The following is a 20,016-nucleotide window of genomic DNA, read 5'->3' on the forward strand; positions in this document are numbered from 1 at the left end:
TATGGATTAAATGGTAGAATAAATTAAAATATACTAAGAAGTGTTTAAGGAAGTTTTAATCTAAATGAATAAGAACCAATAGATAGTAGAATATCCTATAATATCAAAGCATATTTTAAGTATATTCACTGCCACCCGAGAAAACCAAAAAAGATGCACTCTTATTTATAGACACTTTTTTTATATTTAAATCTCATTAGAAGTCATTTTTTGATTTGCTTAAGCAAACCTGTAAGGACACTGTAACTTGTATTGGATTAATAAGTAAAAATTGGTATGCATTGCATGTAGCAATGCTTAGTTTGCTTATAAGTAGTGTTATTCTTACTTATTAGTTCATTTGATCAAATAAAATTTATAATTATAAGCATGTTTGTAATTTATCATAAGATTAATCTTATTGCATATCAACCATTAAAAGATAGAATAGAAAAGAATATACTAAAAAAGGTTTTAAAAAGTTTATAAATTATAATCATGTTTATAAATTATAAATACAAGATTAATCTAAATGAATAACAACAATTAGATGGTAGAATATCCTAGAATATTTAAGCATATCCTAGGTATATTCAATACTATCTCTAAAGGTTTGCTTAAGCAAACCAAAAATAACACTACCATTGCTATATGCAAGGCATAACAATTTATTTTAATTGTTGAGATATGTAAAACTTGATTAAGCTTTTTTTTTCTCTAAATTTTTCCTCAAAAAAAAGAGGTCTACTTTACACTCATTTAAGCTTGTCTATCACTAATTATATTGATTAATATTTAGGTTATAGAAGTGGAGACTGAAGCCATATTGAGGTGATGATGAATCCGCTTGTCTCCGTTGGCTGCCTCCCAGAGTTTAACAGGGTTGAAGCTCACCATGTTGTTCCAGGGGTCAAGCAAGTTGTCAAGGAACTGGTACGTGTAGATTTTATGATAAAAATTTGTCATTGTGGTGTTTATTTCTTCCTCCAGGAAAAGGATTTGCTTCAGCTGGAGTGCTTTGCTGCCTCAAGTTTTGGAGAGAATGGTGGCGATCTGTGGGAGGCGCTCGTCCATCCCTTCGAACGCATTCTTGATCGCTTGACTGTGGTATGGGGGATTGTTTCGCATCTCAAGGATGTCAAGGATTCCGACGCTCTTCGAGCTGCTGTGGACGAAGCACAAGTAACTTTACTTGTTCTTTCTCCTGAATTTTAGGACTGTTGTGCAGCCCTTGAGAACGAACTTTTTGTTGAGATTAGGACAGAGCAAGGCTTTGTATCAGGCGTTTGAGAAGATCTGCAATGGTGCCTTGTTCGATACACTGAACGAAGCTCAGCAACGAGTTGTAGAAGGTATGTGAGCGCTTCATTTGATCTCTTGTGGAGTTCTCTCTCTTTTGTTTTCTTCAGGACGTTTGAAAGATGCCATACTAAATGGAGTGGCACTAGAACATGAGAAGAAAGTGCATTTTAATGAGATCCAACAGGTATATATATGTGTTTGTTCTTGGCTAACATTTCAAAGTTTTGCAGGAGCTGGAGAAATTACTGAACAAATTCAGTGAAAATGTGCTGGACTCCACCAAGTTGTTTGGGAAGCTGGTGACTGATATTTCTGTTCTTGAAGGCTTGCCGGAAACGGCTCTTGCTCTTGCTGCACAAGCCGCAGTATCCAACGTAAGATCCTTAAGTTCGCTATTGATAATGCTTTGGTCATGCTGTATTTTTTGCAGGGATATGAAGGCGCCAATGCGAAGAGTGGACCGTGGCTGATAACTCTGGACAGTTCCATGTACTCGGCAGTGATGAGATTTGCGAGAAACCGTGACCTTCGCGAGGAAGTATATCGCGCAGACGTCACAGTGGCCTCCGGAGAGAGTTTTGATAACTTCCCTGTAATTACAAGAATTCTCGAGCTTCGCCAGCAGAAAGCGGAATTGTTAGGATACGAAAACCATGCTCAGGTAATATTACCTATACATAGAGTCTAAAAAGTTCTTTTTAGTACAGGTGAGTATGCTTCAAAAGATGGCCACACTGGATTCTTGTCATGCACTTCTCGAAAAACTGCATAGTTGTTCACGAGATGCTGCTATTCGAGGTCTATGTTCTCTCTGCTATCAAAGCTTATTGCAAGTGTTTTCTTTTTCGTTGATCTTCGTTTTAGACATGCGGGAGCTTGAGGAATTTGTGAGAAGTGAAAACTCAGAAGAAGATGAGAATTTGTTCCACTGGGACATTCCATATTGGACGGAGCGCTTCAGGGAGGCCAAGCTTGACATGAATGATGCAAGTTTTCCTTCCAAGGCTTGGTCATATTTACTCACTTTATTTTGGAATTCTTAGGAGGAACTCAGGCCGTATTTCTCCATGCCTAATGTCATGGATGGCCTGTTCAGCCTTGCGAAGCGCTTGTTTGGCGTCCACATTGAAGAGTTGGAAGAAAATACACCAGTAAGCGTGCATGCGAAAACTATGATCCATCTATCTCAATCTGAATAACAGGTCTGGGACAAAGAAGTTAAGCTTTACAAGGTGGCAGAATGCGCCAGTGGAGAAAATCTGGGATACTTTTACCTGGACCCATTCTCGAGGCCGCACCAGAAGAGAAGTGGAAATTGGATGGGCGTAGTCTTTAACAGAAGCCATGCAGCTGTGCAAAAAGGTGGCGTTGTGCGATTGCCTGTCGCTCATATTGTCTGCAACCAGGCACCACCATTACCCGATCAGCCAAGCTTGATGACGTTCTATGAGGTAGTAGCAGTAGGCTTTTTTATATTCATGATCTTATGGGTAGCGCTGACAAGTTTGACGGAGCACTTATGATTGAAACTTTGCAGGTGACAATGCTGTTTCATGAGTTCGGGCATGCTTTGCAGCACCTTTTGAGCAAACAGGACGAGGGTCTTGTGGCTGGATCCGAAGGAATAGAGTGGGATGCAGTTGAGATTCCCTCCCAGTTTATGGAGAACTGGTGCTATGACAGGTCTGATTCGATTGTAAGAAACTAGTCTTCAACTAATCTCGTGATCGCAGGAACACTTTGATGAGCTTTGCAGTGCACTATAGAACTGGCCAAGGGCTCCCAGAGGCGCTATATACGAAACTCAAGTCGTCAAGAACGTTTTTCTCGGCTTCAAACGTTCTTTATCTGGTAAGCCGAATGAAGAAAAGTTTTCTTGGAATAATTTCTCGTTTTTGAATGCACACAGGTTTCCCGATCTCTGATTGATCTCAAGCTGCATGCAAAGCTCGAAGCCGTGAATTCGAAAGAGATTTACAACTTGTGCAACAAGGTTGCAGGGGAGATATTGATATTACCCCCTTTGCCTGAAGACAAGTCCATCTGCAAATTCCTCCACTTATTCGCCAGTATGTGTTTTTCCTCTATTTCTAATCTCTCCTGTATTTTTTCTCTTGTTGGTTGTCATTCTTGTAGCAACTGAGTATGCAGCTGGTTACTATAGCTACCTGGTAAGCTGGCCTCAGAAAACATATCCTGACACTCAAAAAGAATCTTGGTATGATTCTGTGCAGTGGTCCGAGGTTCTGTCATCAGATGCTTTTGGAGCGTTTGAAGAAGCAGGCCTTGAAAATGAAACTGTGAGTGAAAACAATCAGGTGTGGGAAGCAATTGTTTCACTTTTGTATGTTTCACAGGCTGTTAAGGAGGCAGGAAAATTATTTAAGCAGACAATTCTTGAGCTTGGTGGAGGCAGAGCGCCTGCTAAAGTAAAACTTTTGATAAATTTACACGAAACTCACGACGAGCTCTGCAGGTTTTTGAAGATTTCCGTGGAAGAGGCCCCAGCATAAATGCTCTTCTCAGGCATAGAGGTCTCGTGGTATAAATGTTGGCTGCTTATCTAATAACATAATCACTAAAAAAACCATGACTTCGAAAACAAAATGCTCGTGAGGAGCTAGCAATGGAGGACGACGTCCGCGAGTAAACACTGGAATTTCACGGTACACTCCTGCTCCGATCTTAATAAGATGGTTACTCCGTTGACGCTGTGCAGAGAAAGCCCGATCGCATCAGAGCCGAGGCCGCCGAGTACCGAAAGCTGCTACCTCTTGGCCTCAAGGAGCAGTGATAGCGGTGGGCGTCTCGTTCTCGGTCGCCTCCACTTGAATACAGGCTAAAGTTCATGAAGAAGCTGGAGCCAGACTACGCGCGGACGTAAGCTTCGGGGGCGACTCTTTTCCTTGGGTGAGGACTTATGACAGAAGCAAAGTGAAGAGAAACGCTGCAGGAGCAAAAATTCTCGAGCGAGTGATATTGGCATGAAGACTTAGATGGAACAACCGATCAGAGAGAGCCGGATCGCTCATAACAAACACACGAATTAGAGACAAGCTTGCGTGAGCTGGAGCTGCTATTAGACTAGGAGAACATATGAATTTTATTGAGTGTGGGGTCTCCTAGGGCGACCAAAACAACACAGACATCAGCAACGTAATGGAAGAAAGAAAAAAAGATTACCATTTGTTCAGGGCCCATACTTGTTGGTTACATTCGGGCCGCTGATGCTGGTTCCCGGCCCACTTGGCCATTCGGCTTTGGCATCGTGGCCTCCCTTGAGTGATGGCATTGGCATTGGCATGTCATCTCCATCACCCTGCCCAAAAGAGCTAGCCACTAGGAGGAGGGTAAAGACAACAAGAAACTTTGCAAGAGTCATTGAGAGTATTCGACGAGAGCAAGTTCGTGGTGGATTTGTGTTGTTTTATAGCCAAGGATCGTACACCACCAATATGCATGAGCAAGTCATGCTCTTTCTTTCCTTCGTTGTTGGTGGAATAGTCGATTGAATTTAATCTAACACCCGTGGGATAGCAATTTGTTTCCTGTAACTTGGATTTGATCTTTTCCTTCTTCTCAGGAGCTGGAGTAAACTTGTAGGGCTTTCGACGAGAATGGCTCGAAGAGTAACTTTGCCAATGCAAGGTGAACCTTTTCTTTTTCTTTCTTCTTTGTCCAGGCTTTGATCGTGATAAAAATGAGATTATAGAATGTTGCCTTTTACTAGGGAGTCCCGAGGCTTTGGATTTGTGATGATGGAGACGACGACAAATACCTCCATGATCTCTTCATGGAACTGGATGGTTTTCTCCTGGTGTATGAGGAGTGTCTAGTTGTTCTTTTCAGGTGTCTCAAATCAAACAAGCAGATCGATCAACTGCTGAGCTTCTATGCTGCAGGCCAAAACAAAACGCGCCCGTTCAATTCCTGGTAACTAGCTTAGCGTGAGGAAGAAGTTCGCCATGGGGCTATGGCCACAGAGACTGGACTTTCCAAAAGCTAGAGGCTTGACGAGCCCACACACAAATGCGCGGTGGAAATCCCTTTGGTCGTCATTTGAAGGATGCTTACAAAGCTTGCAAGGATCTTCCCAGGTGAAAGATCGCTATCGCCGAGTTTAGGTCGCCGGATCTCACGGAAGGAGAGAGCGCCGTGTTCCAGGCCACCGCGCTCCACTGCGGCATTTGCCCAAACACAAGCTTGGATCGAGCAAAATTTCCTTCGAGGAGGATAGTCCATGAAACAATCTCTCGCTCGAGAATTCGATCGAAGAGGTATTCCAGCTCGTGGATCCGGCCAAAATGTTCCAGGATCGTGATCCGGGAGATGACGCTGGGGAATCGAATGCCATCAAAGATAAGATCCAAATCCCCAGCTTTGGCCGCCGCCGCCCGCTGCGGACACCGCTTCCAAGAACCCTAAAAACAGAGTAGCATTTTGGCGGGATCTTCCTACACGAATATACCGGGCTCCCAGAGCATCGGTACTTGCACTTTCCTCAACAGTCTGCGAAAGAGAAACAAAGACCCATCACTTATACTCGATCCAACCGGCAAAACTAGAAGCTCGAAACTTAAGAAACAGTGAAAGATGTCTCACCGATTCCAGTAAAATCTCTGCTGCCAAGAACCACATTGCCATTCTGCCACACACAAAAAGAAAAAGAGATTCGTTAAAACACGATCCCGAAGAACTCAATCAGGCAATGCACCTCGGCAATCACAAAAATGAGCAGGACGAGAAATGCTAGCCACTTCAAAGCCAGAGCCATTTTGCTAGAACTCCTCCTTTCTACCACGAAAAACACACGTTTTATAAGTCAGGAATTGACCTCCCTGTGGAAGAATCACGGCAGCTCAGGTACCTTGTGAAGCTAACTGTATAGTCAGCATAGAATTAAATCTAAAGATTGTCTGTCTGCCAAGCCATTGCCAGCCGGCCTTGCGATGGAAGGCTGCTCCATTTAGATATCTTTGCACAATATATCTATCTCGTATAGTCGCCTCTTTGTCTGCCAGATCCTGGAAAAGAAAGAACTATGATCAAACTCTTTACCTTTTCTTCTTGGCTTAACTAAGAAATGTAGGTTTACGAGAGCCTCGAAGAGCGACCAGCTTATGGGCGATTCAGTGTTCTCTCCTATATGATACAGACATAACTTCACAGCACCATCTTCTTCTACACTTCTTCTATGCAGAAAGAACATCAAAAGCAGTCGACGAAGATATAACATCTCTTTCCTGCCAAATTCTAGGAAACATGAAAGTCTTGAGCTTAGAGTAAGAATATTCTTGAATATTCTTTACTGAAGAATATTCTTAAACTGGGCGACGAATATGCCTCCATAAACCCTAGATTGCGAGGGAAATGTTTGATGCCTGGGACGCAATGGGCGAGGCGCGCGGCCAGGGAATGCTTGGCTCGAGCTCGATCGCCGCCGGCATCGCAACGGGGTGGAGGAGGAGGACGGGCAAGCGCTGGCGAGGAGGTGAATCTTGTCGAGCAGCAGCGTGGCTTGATCGCCGCGCTCCAGGAATGCAAGCAGTCTAGGGATCTCCAGCGAGGTCGCAGGCTGCATTCTCAGGCGCTCGAGAGCGGCGGCGGCCTTGTGCGTAGCATCTACGTCGCGACGACGCTGGTGGTTATGTATGCTCGATGCGGCAGCATGGAGGAAGCCCGGCAGGTTTTCGACGGGATGAAATCCAGGAATGTGGTGTCGTGGACGGCTTTGATCCTCGGCTATGTGGAGAATGGAAGAAGCGAGACTGGCTTGGAGCTGTTCGAGAGGATGGAGAGGGAAGGGTGTAGAGCTGATGCTCGGACTTTCGTGGCCGGGATCATGGCCTGTGGGAATCTGGCAGCCAAGGAAGGTGGTCAGGGGAATTCTTTGAGCCATGGAAGAGTTCTAGCAGGCAAAGAGTTTGCTTCTTCTGGAAGAGTTCTAGCAGGCAGAGAAGATGGTTCTCCTGGAAAAGTTCTAGCAGCCAGAGAAGATGGTTCTTCACGGGAAATGTCTTGGCGGGATGAGAAAGATGTGAAGAAGAGGATCAAGTTACAAGCTCTGGAAAGAGGGAGAGAGATGCATCGACGAGCTGCCGAGGCTGGCTGCGAGATGAACTTGTTCGTGGCGAATACTCTGGTGGACATGTACTCGCGGTGTGGGAGCCTGGTCAATGCTCGAGCAGTGTTTGAGAGGATGCCGTGTCACAGCTTGGTCTCGTGGACGGCACTTATCCAGGGTTGTGTGGAGAATGGAGAAGAAGAGAGAGCGCTGGAGCTCTTTTCACGAATGCAAGAGTCGCGAGGAGGCTCTTTGCCGGATGCTCAAACGTTTGTGGCCGTTCTCGCGGCGTGTTCTGCTCTGGCAACGAAAGAGAAAGACATATCCAGCAGCAGCAGCAGCAGCAGCAGCAGCAAAGAGAGGAAAGCTTTTTTGAAAGAGAAGGCGCTGGAAACAGGACTGGTGCTTCATTCCGAGGCCGAGAAAGCTGGGGTCACCTCCAACATCTTTGTGGCAAACAAGCTTGTGGATATGTACTCCAAGTGTGGGAGTATGGAGGATGCGAGAAGAGTTTTTGACAGGATGGCCTTCCACGACGTTGTGACTTGGACGTCTCTCATCCTGGGATATGTAGAAAGCGGAGAAGCAGCATTGGGATTGGAACTCTTCGATCTCTTGGTGACATCTCAGCAAATTTTTCGAGATCCTCGGTTCTTCGTGGCTGGACTCATGGCCTGTGCTAGTTTGGTGGAGACGAGCAAGGCCGACTGCCTGGAAAGACTGGCTTTTATTCACTCTCAAGCTGGGAAGAGCGGGTGTGACTCGGACATGTTCGTGGCCAGCACTCTGGTGGATTTGTATGCCAAGTGTGGCAGCATTGGAAACGCTCGCGGGGTTTTCAATCGGATGCCTCAACGGGACGTGGTTTCCTGGACTTCTCTAGTTCTGGGATATGTGGAGAGAGGCCAGGGGGACATGGCTCTGATGCTTTTCTCGCTCATGCAACGTGAAGGTTGCGTTCCAGACGCTCGGACTTACGTCGCTGCCTTCATGGCTTGTGCGAGCCTGGCCGAGCATAAAGAAGAGTTACTAGATGGAAGAAAGGTCGAGGCTCTCCAGGAAGGAAAGCGTCTCCACTCGGAGGCTGTGAAGTGTGGCTTTCTCTCGGACAAGGTGGTGGCAAATTCCCTGGTAGACATGTACGCGCGCTGCGGAAGTATGGTGGAAGCTCGAAAAGCTTTCGACGAGATGCCGAGTCTAGACGTGGTTTCGTGGAATTCACTGCTGCTAGGATATGTTGTTAACGGGGAGAGTGAAGTGAGTTTGGAGCTGTTCGAGGAAATGCAACGCAAAGGCTGGGATCCGGACGCTCGGACTTTCGTTGCTGTTTTCAAGGCCTGCGGCAACCTGACATCCGAGAAGGAGGAATCGACGGCTGAGTGGCTCAAGCGAGGCAGTGCATTCCATCTTCAAGCTTCTCAGTGCGAGCTGGATTCTCACATCTTCGTGGCCAATAGTTTGATCGACATGTATGCCAAGTGTGGAAGCTTGGCCGACGCTCGAGCAGTCTTCGACAAAATGGCACTCCACGACTTGGTATCCTGGAACACGCTGCTCTCCGGCTACGCAGACAATGGAGAGAGCGAGAAAGCTCTCGAAGTCTACAAGCTCATGCGCAAAGAGGAGAGCTCCTCGTGCCGGCCAGACGCTCGAACTTTTGTTCCACTCTTGAAGGCCTGCTCCAACACCGCAGCTCTGGAAACTGGGAGAGCCATCCACGGCGAAGCTGTGCGGTCGGGAGTGGAAAGCAGTCCATTCCTCGCAGCCTCTCTGGTGGATTTCTACGGCAAGTGTGGAGGAAACATGGCTCAGGCGGAGCAAGCCTTCGACGTGACTCCAACCAGGAACTTGACGCTGTGGAGCGCTCTCATGGCTGGCTATGGTCGACTTGGAGACACGAACCAGGTACTTGGGCTGTTCCAGACGCTCGAGGAGACAGGCTTGCGGCTGGACGGAGCTACGTTTTGCTCGCTTCTCACCGCGTGTAGCCATGCCGGGCTGGTCGACCGGGGAAGAGAAGTTTTCCTCGTGATGGCTTCCAAGTATGGTGTTACTCCTGGCGTGGAGCACTACCACTGCCTGGTGGATTTACTGGGACGAGCTGGGCTTGTCGAGGAAGCAGTGAGCGCCGTGAAAAAAATGCCGCTCGGGCCGAGCGTGGTGGCGTGGAAGACGGTGCTGGCTGCGGCTCGGAAGTGGCAGAAGGTGGAGATTGGAAAGATGGCGTTTCAAGCGTTGGCAGCGCTGGAGGTGGAGGTAGACGAGGATCAAGCTGGATCCACGTTTGCGTTGATGGCGAACATCTACGCTGGAGCTGAGATGTGGGAAGAACAGGCACAAGTTCTCAAGCAAAAGAAGAGCTTGTTCTTGGCAACTTAAGCTCTACTTCTTCCGAAACGCTGGAAGCATTAGCACAGGAGAAGCTACGAGCGAGTGCTCTGATTCTGGGGGCGCTCAAGGCATGCAGCAGCGCCAAGGATGGGAAGATCATCCATGGCAATGCCATCCAGTTTGGAGCGATTGCGAACCTTTACGTGGCCAGTGGTCTGGTTCATATGTACGCTCGATGCGGCAGCATGGTGGATTCGCAGCGGGTCTTCGATGGGATGGTCCAGCACGATGGGGTGTCGTGGAACTCGCTGATTCAAGGCTATGCCACCAATGGGGAAATGCCGAGAGCGTTGGGCATTTTGTCGCTGATGATCTGGGAGAGTGAGAAGAGTTCTTCCGTGATTCCGACACCTCGGACCTTTGTCGCTGCACTCAAGGGGTGTAGCAAGTTGGCGGTGGAAGAAGATGGAAGGCTGGTCAATGGAAAGCTTGTCAAGGTTTCTTCGCTCCAGAAAGTTTCGGAGATTCACTTGGTGGCTGCGAAGTATGGAAGGACAGACTCGACAAGCGTTTTCGTTGGCAACTCGCTGGTGGATTTGTATGCCAAGTGTGGGAGCCTGGAGGATGCTCGTCGGGTGTTTGATCGGATGGATAATCGCGACAGGGTTTCATGGAACGTTTTGATGGCCGGATGTGCTTTTCACGGGGAGGAGGAGGCGAGTTTGGAGCTGTTCGAGCGGATGCTACTCCAGGGCTATGCAGCGAACTCTCGGAGCTTTGTCACGGCACTCAAGGCCTGCTCGAGTCTGGCAGAGAAGGAAGAAGCGATCAAGGGCTCACGGGATGGACAGTTTGTGAAGATCGTGGCTTTGGAGAAAGCTATGGCTATACACTCGCAGGCTGAGAGACTTGGCTTGGATGTTTACATGGCCAGCGCAGTGATCAGTCTATATGCAAGGTGTGGAAGCATCGTGAACGGGCTAAAGGTTTTCGACAGGATGCTGTGCCGTGATCTCGTGATGTGGAACACGATGATTCTCGGGTGTGCCGAGAACCATGACGCGGAGCTCTCTTTGGAACTGTTCGAGGCGATGAGCAAGCATAGCTGTGAAGCTCCGAATGCTCGAACTTTAGTTGCGGTGCTCAAGGCATGCGTATATCTGGCCGAGAAAGAAGAAGAAGCGCAGGAGATTTGTGGGAAGAAGATTAGAGTCATGCTGCTCGAGCGAGGCATGGCTTTGCATGCTCGAGCCAAGGCAACCATGGAACTCAATGGCTTTCTAGCTTGCGCTCTCGTCGACCTGTACTCCAAAAGTGGGAGCTTGGTGGACAGTATGGCCGTGTTCGAAGCTATGGCGCATGATCCAGATGTTACGTTGTGGACTGCTTTGATCACCGGGTGTGCTGACAATGGGGAAGAAGATCTAGCTCTTGAGCTCTTCTCTCAGATGCAAAGTCATGGAGGTTGTGCACCGGACGCTCATAGTTTTGTAGCGGCAATACGAGCTTGCGGGTCTAGCTTGGCAGCAGCGAAAGAATCCAGGGAGACGAAAGTGCTCGTGTGCTTGGAGAGAGGCATGGCTCTCCACTTCGAAGCTGCGAAACAAGGATTTGTATCGAACAAGTTCCTGGCCAGCGCTCTAGTCGACATGTACGTGAGATGCTCGAGCATGGACGATGCTCGCAGGGTTTTTGCTGCGATCCAGCGTCCGGAGGTGGCAACTTGGAACACACTGCTTCTGGGATACGTAGAAAGCGGGCAAGGGGAGCTAGCTCTCGAGACTTACGAGCAAATGAAAGCTCGCGGTGGTCTGGAACCGAATGCTTCGACTCTTGGCCTCGCACTGAGGGCCTGTGGAGTGGCGAGAAGATTGGAAACTGGGAAGAGAGTCCATGGTGAGCTATGCAGGAGAGGCCTTGAAAGCGATGCTGTTCTAGCAACGTCGCTCATAGATTTCTACGCAAAGTTTGGCAGTCTAGACAACTCTCGCCAAGTGTTCGACTCGGTTTCTACAAGGGACGTGATCACCTGGAACGCATTGATAGCAGGATGGAGCAGCCAGGGGAGCTACACGAATTCTCTTGCATTGTTCTACGCCATGCAAGACGAGGATCTAAGGCCCAGCAGTGTCACCTTCGTCTCGCTTCTCAACGCTTGCAGCCATGCCGGGATGGTTGAGAGGGCGAGGAAGATCTTTCGTGCAATGGAGGAGTCGTCCAAGTTTGCCGTGACGCCTGGTATCGAGCACTATGGCTGCATGATCGATGTGCTTTGTCGAGCAAACCAGCTCGATGACGCAGTGGCTATGGTGCGAGGCATGCCTGTGGAAGCCAATGCCGTGGCCTGGACGATCATTCTCAACGAGTGCTGGAAGCGGCAAAACTTGGTGGTGGGAGCGCTTGCATTCGACGCACTACAGAGAATGGGTTTTACCACATCCTCGGCCTTCACCTTGATGACCAGAACTGAAGGAGCTGGACAAAGTTTATAAAGAGACTTCATCTATATCAAACACGTACAAGCAAGCTAGCTGTTTAGCTGGCGAGCCGATCCACATCGTCGTGCAGGCCCTGTTTGATAATCAAAGCCCGAGGTTTGCTTTGTATCTTTCCATTTGCTCGAGTAGAAATCTTATCTTGTAAGTTTTTTCTTGGCTTAATTTTCAATTTCTGGTCTTATAGACTCAGCAGCAAGCTGAAAGAAGAAAAGTCAAAGTGAAACACTGAGCACGAGAATTTCAGTCAAGCTGTGTTTTTTATATATGTTTTGATCTTACAAGAAAAAACAATGCAGGAGATATACTCTTGTTATTCTCAATTGTCAAAAAAAAAAAAAAAAGTGGAGTGCGTGCCTGATCCAAATTTTAGGCCTTCAAACAAGTTCCCTCCCGAGACCTTGATAAGAATGGCTACGAAAATTAGTGTGTTGATTCTTGTTCTTCCTTTCTAACTAATTCATTTTCTTTGAATCGAATTGGATCAGGGGATTTCTTTTTACTATGCTTGACACATATGTCATGATTAGAGCACGCTTTCTCTCCTATGCTCGATCGAGTTCAATGCGTGGGTTGATCCGGGCTGAGTCTTGCATCCTGAAAAACTCTGGTCATGGCGTCGATCGATGCTCAAACTAAAATCTGTTCGTTAATCGATGCAGCTCCTTATGCGGGATCTTAAGTCCTGGACGTCGATGATAGCCTCTTTTGCTTTCCAATGGAGATTCTCGCCGATCCAAGCATGGTCGCCTAGAATGCAATGCTAGCTGCGTATATTAGGAATAAGATTGTGTTACAGTCCGAGATGGAGGAAATTTCTACTGCCATGCCTGGATATTGCAAACCAGAAAAGTCATAGTGGAACACAGTAAGCTGGTCCCGCGGTATTGACTCTATCGCAATTATTTTGTCAATCGTTTTTACCAGTCTCCAGTCTAAAAGTAAAGAAATAACATCAAGAAAAACTCAGAAAAATCATTTAGAAATCACAGTAGTTCGTCTGAAATAAAATACGCTCCTCTTAGTGTACATATTTAGAGTCAAGGCTTAAAACAACCAGCAACCACCGTTCCTCTGTCTCTGAAACCACAAGGAGTCCAGAAATAATTTATGCGCATACAAGGTTATTGGATTGAACTCCAAGATCCATGACTTCAATTCTCTTCTTTAGACAGCTTGCTTATGTTCGAGGCAGCAAAAGACGCCTCCCAATTCTTTCCATCGAAGCACTTGACTTGGACGTCGCGCAGCGTGCCAGGATCCACACAATGCACAGTCACAGACACCCCGTCCGGATTGGAGCGCGGCTTATAGTAGGAGCAGATCCCACACACCTTGCAAAACAGATGCTTGGCCTGGTGCGTCCCAAACGTGTAGAGCGAGAGCCACTCCTCGGATCCGGGCTGAAGCCGAAACCTGGCCTCAGGAACAATGAAACTCGTGTTCCTTCGCATGGCACAATTGGAGCAATCGCACTCCCACACAACAACGCTGGCCGGGGCGTCCACCTCCCACCGCACGCGACCGCAGTGGCAGCCGCCCTTGTGTGTCACAAGGCCCTCCATCGCACAAACACAAGCTCACTAGATCACTGAATTCTCTATACCCGAGGATAACGCTTTTACGGAATTTCCCAACTTTTGCAATAAAAGCCATCACAATCACACCTGATTCTAATGCTTAATTGTGAAGGCTCCTCATATAAATCCTACATACCTTCACATTTTAACAACGCTTTGTGGTGCTTACTTGATTAAAGTGAGACCATTTGGAGGTCCCACTTAAAAAGCTGGTCCCGCAGTATTGACTCTATTGCAATTGTTTTGTCATTCGTTCTTACCAGTTTCCAGTCGAAAAGTAAGGAAATAACATCAAGAAAAACTCAGAAAAATCATTTAAAAATCACAGTATCTTTCTGAGTTCATCTGAAATAAAACACGCTCCTCTTAGTGTACATATTCAGAGTCAAGGCTTAAAACAACCAGCAACCACCGGTCCTCTGTCTCTCAAACCACAAGGAGTCCAGAAATAATTTATGCGCATACAAAGTTATTGGATTGAACTAATGGCTAATGTCCAAGATCCATGACTTCAATTCTCTCCTTTAGACAGCTTGCTTGTGTCCGAGGCAGCAAAAGACGCGTCATTCTTTCCGTCGAAGCACTTGACTTGGACGTCGCGCAGCGTGCCAGGATCCACACAATGCACAGTCACAGCCACCACGTCCGGATTGATGCGCGGCTTAAAGTAGGAGCAAATCCCACACACCTTGCAAAACAGATGCTTGGCCTGGTGCGTCCCAAACGTGTAGAGCGAGAGCCACTCCTCGGAGCCGGGCTGAAGCCGAAACCTGGCCTCGGGAACAATGAAATGCGTGTTCCTTCGCATGGCACAATTGGAGCAATTGCACTCCCACACAACAACGCTGGCCGGGGCGTCCACCTCCCACCGCACGCGGCCGCAGTGGCAGCCGCCTTTGTGTGTCACAAGGCCCTCCATCGCTCTAGATCCACAAACACAAGCTCACTAGATCACTGAATTCTCTATACCTGAGGATAACGATGCCAAAATGAGAACAGTGTTTACCTATGGACTCTTTTTTTATCTTTAGTATGATGACGCCGACCTCGAATCGCGATGAGCAGTATGAGCTACGTCGGTACGATCGGCCTCGTCGAGGGCTCCAGTAGGGAGAGTAGCCAGGCGACGCTGAGCGTTCCCTTCTGCCACGAGAAGATGGGGAGTATCCCCTCCTTGAAGAATGCCTGTACTCGCTGCGTCTCCTTGAGTAGGCTGTCGAAATCAAACATGGAAGTCATCAAAGAGACGTAAGAAAAAAGGAAAGAAACAGAGGCTTGAGAAGCGAAGGAACTTACAGACTTCTCCTATGCAATGTGGCAATTTCTCAGAGAGGCCAAGTTTTTCAGGAACCCAGCTATCTGGGTTCAAATCCTGGCAATGGATGCAAGATTTTCCTTTTCTTTTCCATCTGATTCAATTCACCGCAGTTTCAATTAGCATTCATGGCGTGGAACACCAAAACTCGTGCATGAGTGCTGTGTGGTGTGGATGTAAGAGCAACCTCAACAGCTTTGCAGCATGTCCAGGAGAGAGGATTTTTAACCCAATTTTCAGTACTGATTTCCTTTGAAATTATTCAGAGATGAAGTAGTTTCACAACACCCATTATGAAGCACCAAAACATTTGGAAGTGCTTTGTTACAATGTTCGCACCTACGGTGAGAATATATAAAGATAGAATTGCTTAACCCTGGCCCCCGTCATGTCTATCACGCGTTAAGTCGGTGCGTTTCATGGCTGGATTTGACATTTCCATTCGTTAAGTCGGCGTGTTCCATGGCTGGATTTCGTTAAGTCACAGCGGCTTCGCTCCATCCATGGCAGCTTGTCGCTAAGTTCTTGAGCTAGAATAATGCACCATCTTTGTTAAAATGCAGAGAAACAGTCTGTATGTCTTGCTATTTAACTATTACTTATTGGAGTCTTCCACCACGTAAGCGCTGAGAGTTTCCATGATGTATATTTTAACATAGTGGATTGATATTGGAGCGAACAAGGAGTTGCTGGAACTTGGGCATTGCATCAGACCCATCTTGAAACACAAACCAAAGAAACTTTTTTATGAAGTCCAGATTTAAGAAAAGAATCAACGTGAATCCCCCACTAGATACAACAGTTTAGAAATCCTTTTTCACCAGACCAAGCAGCATCCATATCTGGGTTTGCTTTCAAGGCCACCTCGCACAAAGCTCTTCTTCTTCTCGCAGAACTCCCTAGAACTTGCTCTGAGACATCACTTTGAAGTGTTTGTAAAGCAGCTTTTCCTCACTCAATAACTTATATGGTGAGGACCATCATTTGCTTGGACATATACAACAGGCAATGTTATTGGTAGGTTTTCACTGCCAAACTGCTGAAGTTCATCGTGGGCACCTCGGTCACCGGCGTCACGGGCAGCACCTGGATGCCCAGCCGGACCTCCAGCCACTCGGGCGGACCGAACCAGAGAGCCGTGTCGCGCTTGTTGGCCCAGAGCACCCCGATCATCCGGTTGCGCGCCACAAACTCGGCCTCGTACAGCTCGCTGCCCAGCGGTACGTGCCACAGCGACTGCACGGCGTGCGTCTCGAAGGCCACCAGCGTGACGCCGAGCTCGGCCAGCGCCGCGTCGTGGAAGGCGGAGCCCAGCAGCGACGCCGCGTAGTACGAGTTGACGGCCTCGCTGGTGCTCTCCTGGTTGCGGCCCTCGGCGAAGTTCTTGAGCCACGAGTGCATGAGCCAGTGGTGATCGTTGTACATTCCAAGGCCAAAGTCGGCACCACTGTTGGCAGCACCGTCGCTGCTCCCCACTGGCGATCGTAGCCAATGCTGTTACTCATGTTTAGATTGACAGCGTGGTTACTGTCCAGCCACTGCGGCTATGAGCGCGAGCCGCGCAGCACGGGCAGCGGCCTTGCCGAAGAAGTACGTGGACGAGTTCACTATGACGCCCGGGAGGTCATATAAGGCATACAAGGCCATCTGGAGTGGCAGAGGTGATGGCATGATCAAGTACGTGATAGGGACTCCTAGTTTTGTCAAGAGCGTTAGTAACCACTGCGGTTGGTTATCTTTATTACAAAGCATCAATGCTATGGAGATGGCTTAAACTCAAGACACTCAGTGTGAGAAGACTCACTAAATAAAAGTTCTAAAGCAAACTGGAGCTGATATATTATTTTTCTTTTTGTTTTCTTCTGGGTGGAGTCTTGAATAGGGAAGAAATAAGAAGAAAAGATGGTGACTTTGTGCATTTATGCAAATTGGAAATCTCAACAGATGGCATGTTGTGGAATGGAAAGTAATATTGCATTCAACCATTTTGTTTAAGGATTTGAGTCAATTCTTTTGAACCTGAATTTCTTTTTATCTGTAAGAGTCTTAACCATGTTGGTTTCACCAAGAACCAGTATATGCTCCTGTGTGGGGAACGATTTGTGAAGGCCCCTTGTAAAGTGCTGCGTGAGGCGTTCATTTTGGCATACATCAAGGATCTTAAGGCTCTTGCGTCGCTTGAGGATTTTGAAAGCGAGGAAGATGTTGAAATGGTTCTATGGTTGAGGACTGAGACGGTGCACATAGTTGTGGACTATGCGAACTTGATGGTTTGCGATCGAAGTAAGAGCCTTTGGTCGCAAAGGTGAAGGCTCCGGTTCCCAGGCTGTCACAAACAACCACCCAAACGTTGGTGTGTTATCCAGGGAGATTCCGAAGAAGCTTCAGTAGGAAAACTTCCGAGTTTAAATTCAGTCCGGTTTTGTGTTTGTTTCTCGCTCTGCAGGAGGATGAAGCTGTCGCTTACTTGAAGCATACATCAGGCAAAACCGAAGAGGTGTGTCAATTACGTGCAAGGAGGATCCATCATTATACTGGCTGGGTGCCGGGGCTGCTTTCGCAATACCTGACGAAAAAATGCGTAGTCAAGCAGACTAGGAGATTGCTGCTAAAAGGTGTTTCGGATGCTTTGCATTCGGACGACGAGGTTCTCACAGCTGTCGCAGAAGGGCGTTTGAAATACGAGCTGTCAGATGCTTTGGATTCCGGGTGCTACTTCTGAGGGCAAGATGGCAAGGGCCGCTGCTTGGCACCATCAATGCTGCATGGCCGCTAGAGAAATCCTCGATTTCATTCGTTATGAAATATCAATTAAATTCCTTTCACATATGCACGTGACGTGGCAATCTTGGCTTATGTGGCAAGTGATGTGCCACATCACTTGCCGGAGGACCCTTGGTTTTTTTTATTTCTTTTTCTTTCGTCTAAACTTTGCTATGCAGGTTACTTTGGGAACGCCTAAGTCGATTACAAACAATAGATGGCCTTCTCTTGGTACGAATTGGAAGGCAGAAGAGTACATAAAGTTTGTCCTGCTACAGACGACAGTTGTGGCTCTCGAAACAGAGACTCGCTGGAGGCGCTGGAGGAGAGAGGCAGCATCCAGGTATTGAAATCCAGTACCTCCGATCTGATCTTTTGGCCACCATGGCGATTCCAAGTCCTTAGCTGCCGCTGCATGCTCTGCGGATATTGGAGCTCCGATCAACATCGCTGATGAAGAGGTGGATTGCGATGAAGAGGTGAATGAAGAGGTGAATCTGGATGAAGAGGTTTTAAATGTGGTGACCAAGCAGGATGCCGGTGATGCAAATTCCTGACAACAAAAGTTGGAACTTCATATTTCTACGATAAGAACAGGTTTTGTTTGTGATCATGACAATCTCGTCCATACTCATATTTTTATGCAGGTATCAACTCAGATTTCCTCCTGTAAAGAGAACGGCCCAGGAGATGCTAGCAGCGATTGATCAATAAAAAAATACAAAGGACTTGACAAAAGTAAAGAGGACATACTAACAGCTGCTGGACTGAGTGGAGAGTCAATCTTATGGAGGCTCCATCATCTATACTCCTTCAATCCTATCTCAGTTTCTCATAGATCCCATGCGCCGACTTTGCTTGAACCTTTTCAAAATATTTTGCGATTACTTGCTTTCGCTCACGACCATGAAGGATGGTATTGATTCTGCTCTGGAGAAGGTATGATCCTTGGTTTTTTTATTTCTTTTTCTTTCGTCTAAACTTTGCTATGCAGGTTACTTTTGCAGCGCCTAAGTCGATTACAAACAATAGATGGCCTTCTCTTGGTACGAATTGGAAGGCGGAAGAGTACATAAAGTTCGTCTTGTTACATAGACAGTTGTGGCTCTCGACACAGAGACTCGCGATATTGGTTGTATAATCATGGACATAGCACATCTCTGCTTTGTGAATTCGAAAGTCTATGGCTGGAGCAACACCGATCGTACCACAGTTCAGAGGCTTTTAGTAGCTGCAAGAATAAAAAATCCTGGATTTGGTGCCACGACTGGAGCATTGCAGCACATGATTGGTGTGTTTGAGACCTTCTCCTGTTAGTGCTACAATGAATGTGTTTTCTTTTTACCAGGTGTGGAACTAGTCAATGATATTTCTCGACATGGTAGTCATTTGAGGTATTGGAGCTGGGAATTTGAGAGGTGTGTTAAAACGTTTCTCAAAGTTCCGCCTAACAACAAGGACGAAGAATTATCACACTTTACTATGCTCGCATGACATAAGAAACTAGACGAAGATCAGGTGTGTTCTAGCTTTCTTGAGTGTGTTTTGCTTAGCTTTTACCATCTAACTCCTACAGCTTATACCGTCCAATCGAAACTCTAGACTTTATCAAAACTCCGTGATAAAGCCTGACGTTCCAAGCAAGCTGATCACCACTAGTTGTTTGAAGACATCGTCGATTGTTAAAGCTCGTGAGCTCTGGGAGCAAGGACGCAACATTTCTGATGAGATTTCTTTGCACCTGCTTGTAAAAGGTAAGAAAAACACTGATGTTTTAGGCTGACTTCCAATCTAAATGCTTTCAGGCGTAGTTATTGGGAAGACAGTTTTGGAATTCAGAGTTATTCCTGGCGTTTCAAGCGGTCCAAGTTTTTAGAAAGGTCTTTTACGAGCAGCGAGCAGCAGCGAGCAGTAGGAAGCAGCAATGAGCAGCAGGGAGCAGTAGGGAGCAGTAGGGAGCAGCAGGGAGGAACTTGGCAGCGCACTCCAGATGGCGCCAGCCAGGCATGAGATGACGATGAGCATGGAGTTGGCGGTGGACAAGGTGCTCAGCCTGAGGTGCTAGCAGGAGGAGAGCAGTGGCAAGGTGGTGGTGGCAGAGGAGGAGGAGCCTGATGTGGCTCAGCAGCTAGCAGCAGCAAGTGAGCCAGCAGCAGTGAGCAGCCCAGCAGCAGTGAGCAGCCAGCA

General features: G+C 47.3%; 2 protein-coding genes and 1 pseudogene across 2 annotated transcripts; 1 reads left to right on the forward strand and 2 right to left on the reverse strand.

The window, feature by feature from the left end:
* The first annotated feature begins 813 nt into the window (after positions 1 to 813).
* LOC9645079 (probable cytosolic oligopeptidase A) lies at positions 814 to 4,075 on the forward strand. The gene is made up of 18 exons (XM_024689329.1): positions 814 to 912; positions 970 to 1,161; positions 1,208 to 1,331; positions 1,389 to 1,465; positions 1,512 to 1,655; positions 1,712 to 1,942; positions 1,989 to 2,079; positions 2,146 to 2,267; positions 2,325 to 2,432; positions 2,484 to 2,732; positions 2,819 to 2,964; positions 3,015 to 3,132; positions 3,191 to 3,350; positions 3,418 to 3,452; positions 3,516 to 3,581; positions 3,639 to 3,710; positions 3,758 to 3,823; positions 4,001 to 4,075. The coding sequence occupies exons 1-18, from the start codon at positions 814 to 816 to the stop codon at positions 4,073 to 4,075; spliced, it is 2,175 nt and encodes a 724-aa protein (XP_024545097.1).
* A 9,059-nt stretch (positions 4,076 to 13,134) lies between these two features.
* Positions 13,135 to 13,966, reverse strand: LOC9644045 (centromere protein V). The gene has a single exon (XM_002984285.2). The coding sequence runs from the start codon at positions 13,734 to 13,736 to the stop codon at positions 13,326 to 13,328; it is 411 nt and encodes a 136-aa protein (XP_002984331.1). The 5' UTR covers positions 13,737 to 13,966; the 3' UTR covers positions 13,135 to 13,325.
* Positions 13,967 to 14,097: 131 nt separating this feature from the next.
* On the reverse strand, positions 14,098 to 14,964 carry LOC112351446 (annotated as a pseudogene).
* Between the last annotated feature and the right edge of the window lie 5,052 nt (positions 14,965 to 20,016).

The sequence above is a fragment of the Selaginella moellendorffii genome, unplaced genomic scaffold (genome assembly GCF_000143415.4).
Source record: "Selaginella moellendorffii unplaced genomic scaffold, v1.0 SELMOscaffold_61, whole genome shotgun sequence".
Classification (NCBI taxonomy): Eukaryota; Viridiplantae; Streptophyta; class Lycopodiopsida; order Selaginellales; family Selaginellaceae; genus Selaginella; species Selaginella moellendorffii.

Excerpts from the sequence above, each read along its gene's own strand:
- LOC9644045 (XM_002984285.2), bottom strand. The coding sequence starts at position 13,736 with ATGGAGGGCCTTGTGACACACAAGGGCGGCTGCCACTGCGGTCGCGTG.
- LOC9645079 (XM_024689329.1), top strand. The coding sequence starts at position 814 with ATGATGAATCCGCTTGTCTCCGTTGGCTGCCTCCCAGAGTTTAACAGG. Across the intron at positions 1,466-1,511 it reads ATTTTAATGAGATCCAACAG|GAGCTGGAGAAATTACTGAA; the intron begins GTATATATATGT and ends AAAGTTTTGCAG. Across the intron at positions 3,351-3,417 it reads ATTCCTCCACTTATTCGCCA|CAACTGAGTATGCAGCTGGT; the intron begins GTATGTGTTTTT and ends TCATTCTTGTAG.